The following is a 6751-nucleotide window of genomic DNA, read 5'->3' as shown; positions in this document are numbered from 1 at the left end:
CATATCATTGAATAGCATAGGCACGCTTTGCATGTCAACAAACTCAACATACCCATAACGATCGTTTTCAACGGTGCCTCCATGATATATGATCACTAGGTTGTCCATCTAGTTCAAACACATAACGAAACACATGTCCTTTAGTCAAAATTAGACGATAGATAGTACCTAATAAGTATTTTCTAACTACAAACTAAGTAAATAAGATAATAACTACGTATATATATACAATGTACTCATTAAATAGCTAGATCATATTTAGTTAACTAAATATGCAACTACATATTTAAGTAGTTATCTAACTATATCTATGTACCTATGTATCTATGTTTCTATCTATCTACATATATATATATCTCACTAGATCACTAACTAAATCAACTACCTGAGTCATCATATTAACTAGTAAATAACAAATGCCAACTAAGTAGGTACATTACATATTCATAATTTTTATCTTTCCAACGACTGATTCACGGACGTCGATGGAGTCGCAGCGGACGATGGGCGTGGGTCAGGCCAACGATCCGGGCCGACAGTGGCATGACTGGCCGCTGTAGGTGGCGGGGCCAGCGGTGGCACGGCCGACGACAACAGTGGCACGCGGCGAGCGCGGGATGCCCGGGGCTCCACGCGGCAAGTCCGGCTCGACGGGCGCGGGAGGCACGGCGGCCGCGGGCGAGGCCGCCGGTGGAGGGCGGCAAGACAGGGCGAGGCCAAGGTGAGGAGAGGGCGCGGCGCGAGCGCAGGAACCGGTGAGGGGACCGGGGCGCGGGTAGAGGGGCGTTGGCCGCGGCGCGACGACGGCGACGCGGTGCGGGCGGCCAGCCACAGGCAACGGCGCGACACGGGGGGGGGCACGGCCGCGCGGCGCGGCGCTCCTGCACGGCCTCGGGGCGGCCGTGGTGGCGCTCGGCGGGCTCGGGCACGGGGCGGCCGGTGGAGGCACGTGCGCGGGTGGCGGCGAAGCTCGGCTCTGCTCTGCTAGGGCGAGAGAGGGAGAGGAAGAGCCGAGGAAGAGAGGTGCGGGACCCATAGGTAATAAAGGCTCGGCGCCAATCACTCTGGCGCCGAGCTTGGCGTCAGTCACTCTGGCGCCGAGCTCGACGCCAGGGTGACTGGCATCGAGTTTTCTGCCATGTCACCTTTCATCTTCGCTTCGAGACCAGGAGCTTGGCGCCAGGAATGCCGAGCTAAGGGTGAAATCTTTCCTCCGGGGTTTTATTTATGAGAAACTTAAAAAAAAAAGGCTAAAAATTAAAAAATTCGGCAGGTGCGCCAGCCTCGCGGGCTCCCTGCACCCGCCGCCGTCCCCGCGGTTGTAACGGCGGATCCAGGCGTCCAGGCTCCCCTTCTCCCTGTCGCACTTGGGGGCGACCACGCCCACGACCTTGGCCAGGAACCCGTCGGCGCCGCTGCAGTCGCACCCGCCTCCGTCGCCGCCCCCCGGCGGCTGCGGTTGCGGCGGTGACAGGCCGAGCAGCGCCATGAGCCGCGCGATGTCCTCCCCGCCGCCGTCATCTTCGTCGTCGTCGTCGTCATCCTGTTGGATGCGCTGGTCCTCTTCGGTGACGGCGGTGAGGAAGTCCAGCGCCGGACCGCTGCTGTCGCGGCTCGCGGCCGTGCCGCTGGGCGTTGGTGCGGGTGCTGCTGGGTCGAGGAAGATGATTGGGGACGCGGTCATGGTGTCCGAGAACGGCGACGCCTCGGATTGCCGCGGCGGCGGGCTCTTCTTCTGCTCCTGATGTTGTTGCTCCGACTCCGAGGCCAGCCGGTCTTCCACCTGGAGAAGGAGAACAGACCAAGAGCGCTCGCGGCGTCAGAGGGATGGCGGCTTGTGCTCGATGGGAGAAGAGAAGAGGAGGGAAGAATGGTTCGGGGCCCACCCGCTGGAGGGAGGCGAAGAAGCCGGCGTGCCGCGAGAAAGGCTGCCGACGCGGGGGACCGGAGTGGTGCCGGGCGGCGACGCGTTTGGGTAGGTCACGGTGAACGAGACGAGAATGAGATTGGATCGGACGGCCGCTGATCGTTTGTGTTGTTCGTACGGCCGCTGGAATGAACAAATCACACGCAGATCCATCTATTGCCATGTTTGAATGAAGTGTAAAAAGAGAGAGATCTATGCAGCACCACTGCAATGAATTTGAATTTGAAAAGCACATGAACGGAATATCAATGGGCCTGCTGGAAATCTCCAAATGTCAACTGCATCACGGCTACCAAGGCACAACACATCACAACAATCTGCATTTGGTAAATTGGCACTCTAGACTAGAAAAACCAACAATCTGCACACAAATGCAGCCGGGCACGATGCATCTCTCTCGTCTGCAATCTGCATCGATCATCATCAGTAGTTTTAGTCTGCGCCGCCTCTCTCCCGGACTCCCTCGGCTCCTCAGTAGTACGTGCACGAACCATAAGCTGCAAAACGAGCGAGCGACATTCGATCAGATGACAGATGGACGAAGGACTTGAGAGCACAGGGAAGACTGGGTGGGGTTTGGTGTGGTGTGGTACTTGGATCGGACTGCACGACGAGCGCGGAGCTGTTGAAGTAGCAGTTCCAGGGGTGCCTGCCGCTGTAGGCGTAGTAGAGGTTCATGGCGACGGCGGCGCGGGACACGAGGCTGTCCGGGTAGTAGCACGGCCCGCCTTTCTGGATCACCGCGCAGCTCACCTGGGAGCACGCGTAGTCCAGGTTCTGCGCCAGGATCTCGTTCGACGCCGACGGCTTGGCGATGCACCAGGTTTTCTGCAGGTCGTTGCCACGCAGACGGCAGATCCAACCACAACCAGGTTATTGTTCATCTGAGAATTGAAGATTTCAAAGGCGTATAGCGTCAAGAGCAAAGACGTATTGAAGGTTTCAAGTACCTGTCCCTCCACGAGACCAACGGTGCTGCCTGCAAAACACCATGCCCATTTTAGACGAACGCTGTTTCTAGTTGAGCGCAGTAATCTCATAGTGAAGAACAGCCAGTGTCTACTAGTTGGCAGGGACAAATGGACTTGAGCTCACCTGAGGTGAAGTAGAGGAGCACAAGCCCCAGCGAGAAGAGCAGGAGCGATGCAGATGGCCGATCTCCTCCCCGCATCTTGCTCTGCTGCTCAGCACAGATGGGTTCCTTCCTTGCTGGGGACTAGTGGCTCTGCACTCAGAACTGTCTGCACTGAAGAGTGAAGAGTAGTAGGGAGCTAGTTTATAAAGACAACTTGGGGAGAGGATTTCCCCCTGCTTGATTGCCTTGTTGATTAGAGTAGACAGTAGAGTAGGTGACACTGACTCAGCTTGCTTGCTGGGATGCTCATGCATGTGACGGCGTGAATTTGTGACCCGCACAGGTCTCTCTGGCTTCGACCCAAGGCAACCAGCCATGTGCTTCAGCAGCATAACAAATACTCAAATAGTACTGGCGATCTTGTTCCGGTCCGCGATCTCTCTCTCTCTCTCTCTCTCTCCCCCCTCGTCAGTTTTTTTTACTGTGCAGTGCATCTTATCTTGGGCCCCCTCATCTGGGCCATGTTTTTCCATCAAAATTCAAACTTTGGCATTATATAAAAAGAAGATTTCCTATCACATCAAATTTGTGGTACATGTATGGAGTACTAAATGTTGACGAAATAAAAAACTAATTGCACAGTTTGGTTGTACTTTGCGAGACGAACGTTTTGATCCTAATTAGTCAACGATTGGACAATTATTACCAAATACAAACGAAATGCTACAGTATGCTACAGTGTTACCAGCTTTCCGGCGATTCGACGTGCAACTAAGGCCCCGTTTAGATGCGAAAATTTTTTGCTTTTGGCTACTGTAGCATTTTCGTTTGTATTTAGCAAAAAATGTTCAATTATGGACTATTTAGGCTTAAAAGATTCATCTCGTCAATTACGGGCAAACTGTGCAATTAGTTATTCTTTTTACATACATTTAATACTCCATGCATGTGCCGCAAGATTTAATGTGACAAAAAAATCTTGAAAATTTTTGAATTTTGGGTGGGATCTAAACAGGGCCTAAACGTGGCACTGATCACAAAGCCTGGTGGATGCACACAGGACATTTTGGCCCACGTTGACCAACTCCTGGTTATTATCCACAGGTTTCTGTCCTCAGTCTAGCCTTTCTGATCATCTGATGTATGCTAGTCAAAGCAGGATCAATATGGAGGAATTCTCAACAAAAAAAAAAAAAGAAGAAGAAGATCAATATGGAGGGGGAAAAAAGGCACTGCTCAGGATCGAATTTCTTTCAAATTTGAGCTTACAGTTGTACTGCTTCCCAACAGAGCTGAAGAATTGCCCCTTTTCTCTACTAACCAGAGTTTCTATCCACGGATGGCTCTACAATAAACAGAGAGAGCCACCCATGATTACCAAATGATGCATTACTTTATCTGCTCCTGATCCATGTGGGTTCCATTACTGCGAGAGCGAGATAGAGATAGATCCAAAAATCAAATACTAGCCCCTGGCCGTAAAAGATGTCATCACTCAGAACGTACCTTGCTTTGTTCCTTGTTCTTGTCGTTACGCCTTTTCCATTTGGCTTTGCTCCTGCTCTCCCACGCCAGGCGGAGGAACTTGAAGCGATCCATTCACAAAAACAGAGCCACATCTTGAGTCTAGTACTTTTCCCCCCTACTTTGCGTGGAAAGAGAGAGATTGAATTGATTTCAGAAATGTTCTCAAAGTTCGGGAACCTTTGTTCTCGAAGAAAAAAAAAATCTCGACCGTGCCATGAGTGAGGCACGTTTTTTATTAAAAGGAAAAAGAGTTGTTAACAACAACGGTAATAAGAGATTACCACAAGCAAACGCACAAAGAATAAACTAGATTACATGGTCAACAATGTGCAACTCAAAGCAAAATGTTCACAAACCTTCTGCAAACACCAACACAATCGAAGCAGAACAGAGAAATTCTTATGGCACAAGATAGATCTGAACTGCTCTATGTATTACTGGAGCCAAAAGGCGGCAGGGCAACTAGCACAAGAAGCACATGCTGCACCAAACTCATAGTGTCCTGCACAATCCAACTCAAGGAAAATGGACTAGAAAGCGATGGGTGCGAAACCAATCTCGATCAAACATCTCTTGAGCTGATGAAAGACAATCGTCAAGCTTCCAGGCTTCGGATATAAACTGATGAAACCAGCAACATGCACATGTACAGTTCGTTGTGCGACTGGCATCTCCTTCATAACTAGTATTTGCTACAGAACTTTCTGTACTACAACGACAAGTTCTGCTATTACATCGGCCAATGGATGGCTTTATACAGAGAGCACAGTATGGCTACACCCTTCCATGGCGTCTGGAGTGCTTCAATTTTGGCTGCATAAGATGTAGGTATGGACATCTTGATGATATGGTTGTTTACACTTTGGCGCGGTCCATTTCCTCACCTTCTAGGATGGAGCGCCCTAGGCTTCCATTTATCAGCATCCGACAATAAAAGAGAGACATCATCACAAGAGAAGAGAGCCACCTGCGTTACAGGTAAACACATGGATATCTTAAAATCGAGAAAGCAATCACAGTAGGGGAACCTGGCATGGGTTTGTGTTATAAGTAACTTATAATACTTCAATGCAAGGGATTAAGGGTTGATCTATTTAATAGCATGCTGTGAAAATTATTGTCACCTTGCGATGTCAATTTAACATGTAGATACTACCATCTTTGTGTTTGAAAATTTACCTTGCCTATGTGATTTTTTTTTAATTTTAACACCTTTTGTAAACTAATTTTAAATCTAACACTGTTTTTTCTTCAAAACTAACACTTTTGGCCGCGTCTATTGCCATGGGGGGTGACGCGGCAGGAGGCTGACGTGGCGACGACCGGAAAGGCTAGCCGTTGACGTGGCAGGGCCTGCCGCGCCACCGATCTTGGCGCGGCAGTGCCGTGCCGAATAAAAGCCCCGCGGCCAGTCCCGCTTGCCCGCGCCCGCGCCAGCCCGCCGCCGAGCACGTCGGCCACCGCGCCATGAACGCCGGCACGGCACGGCCGCCGGCCGCCCGGTGCGGCCACTGCGCCACCCCCTCCGGCCACGCACGGCAGCTACCCGCCGTGCCCGCCGAGGCCTCCACCTGCATTTTCCAGCCCGATCTAGCGCGCCACCGCCACGAGGACGAGCGCCGCTGCCGCAAGGTACTCCCCTAGTGTATTTGTTGATTGAATCGATATTGTTAGTATAGTAAGTTAGTAAAATAAATAAAGTTAGTATAATTAGTAAAATATAGTTAGTAAAGTTAGTTAGTTTAGTTAGTATATGTAATATAGTAAGTTAGTATAGATAGTAAAGTTAGGTAGTTTAGTTAATACAGTTAGTGAGTGTCGATACGGGACCCACGGGATACCCAATAAGGAAGAGAGAAGATCTAGTCTAACTAGGATTCTTTCCATGTAATCTTAGTAATAGTATTATTCCGTAATCCTACTAGAAACTCTTATTGTAAACTGACTAGGACTCTGACCTCCTGACTATATAAAGGAGGGCGGGGTTTCTGGGAGAGACAACACTGGACAATCAATCCAACGCAAAGGCTAACGTCGACTGGACGTAGGGCTATTACTCGATCACGATCGAGGGTCCGAACCAGGATAAATCGACTGTCTCTTGTGTTTACCGTCGAGTTCTGCATATGCTAAAGCCCGAACAAACTGCCCCGGGTACCCCCGTGGCAGGCTATCGGTGGTGAAACATCGGCACCTCCAAAGAAATACAAGGACATGATGTT

The 6751-nt window shown here is 50.4% G+C and overlaps 3 protein-coding genes across 3 annotated transcripts; all 3 read right to left on the bottom strand.

Annotated features, from left to right (window-relative positions):
- Positions 1 to 514: 514 nt before the first annotated feature.
- Positions 515 to 1036, bottom strand: LOC136491980 (uncharacterized). The gene has a single exon (XM_066488160.1). It carries the CDS (start codon positions 1034 to 1036, stop codon positions 515 to 517), a length of 522 nt encoding a protein of 173 aa, XP_066344257.1.
- Positions 1037 to 1225: 189 nt separating this feature from the next.
- On the bottom strand, positions 1226 to 2162 carry LOC136491979 (uncharacterized). The gene is made up of 2 exons (XM_066488159.1): positions 1887 to 2162; positions 1226 to 1783 (listed from the first exon to the last, which is right to left on the bottom strand). Exons 1-2 carry the CDS (start codon positions 2160 to 2162, stop codon positions 1226 to 1228), a joined length of 834 nt encoding a protein of 277 aa, XP_066344256.1.
- Positions 2163 to 2172: 10 nt separating this feature from the next.
- Positions 2173 to 3188, bottom strand: LOC136490784 (glucan endo-1,3-beta-D-glucosidase-like). The gene is made up of 4 exons (XM_066486976.1): positions 3023 to 3188; positions 2878 to 2906; positions 2521 to 2755; positions 2173 to 2424 (listed from the first exon to the last, which is right to left on the bottom strand). The coding sequence occupies exons 1-4, from the start codon at positions 3096 to 3098 to the stop codon at positions 2399 to 2401; spliced, it is 366 nt and encodes a 121-aa protein (XP_066343073.1). The 5' UTR covers positions 3099 to 3188; the 3' UTR covers positions 2173 to 2398.
- Between the last annotated feature and the right edge of the window lie 3563 nt (positions 3189 to 6751).

This window comes from Miscanthus floridulus, chromosome 11 (assembly GCF_019320115.1).
Source record: "Miscanthus floridulus cultivar M001 chromosome 11, ASM1932011v1, whole genome shotgun sequence".
Classification (NCBI taxonomy): Eukaryota; Viridiplantae; Streptophyta; class Magnoliopsida; order Poales; family Poaceae; genus Miscanthus; species Miscanthus floridulus.
This window is presented reverse-complemented; position numbering and strand designations above follow the sequence as displayed.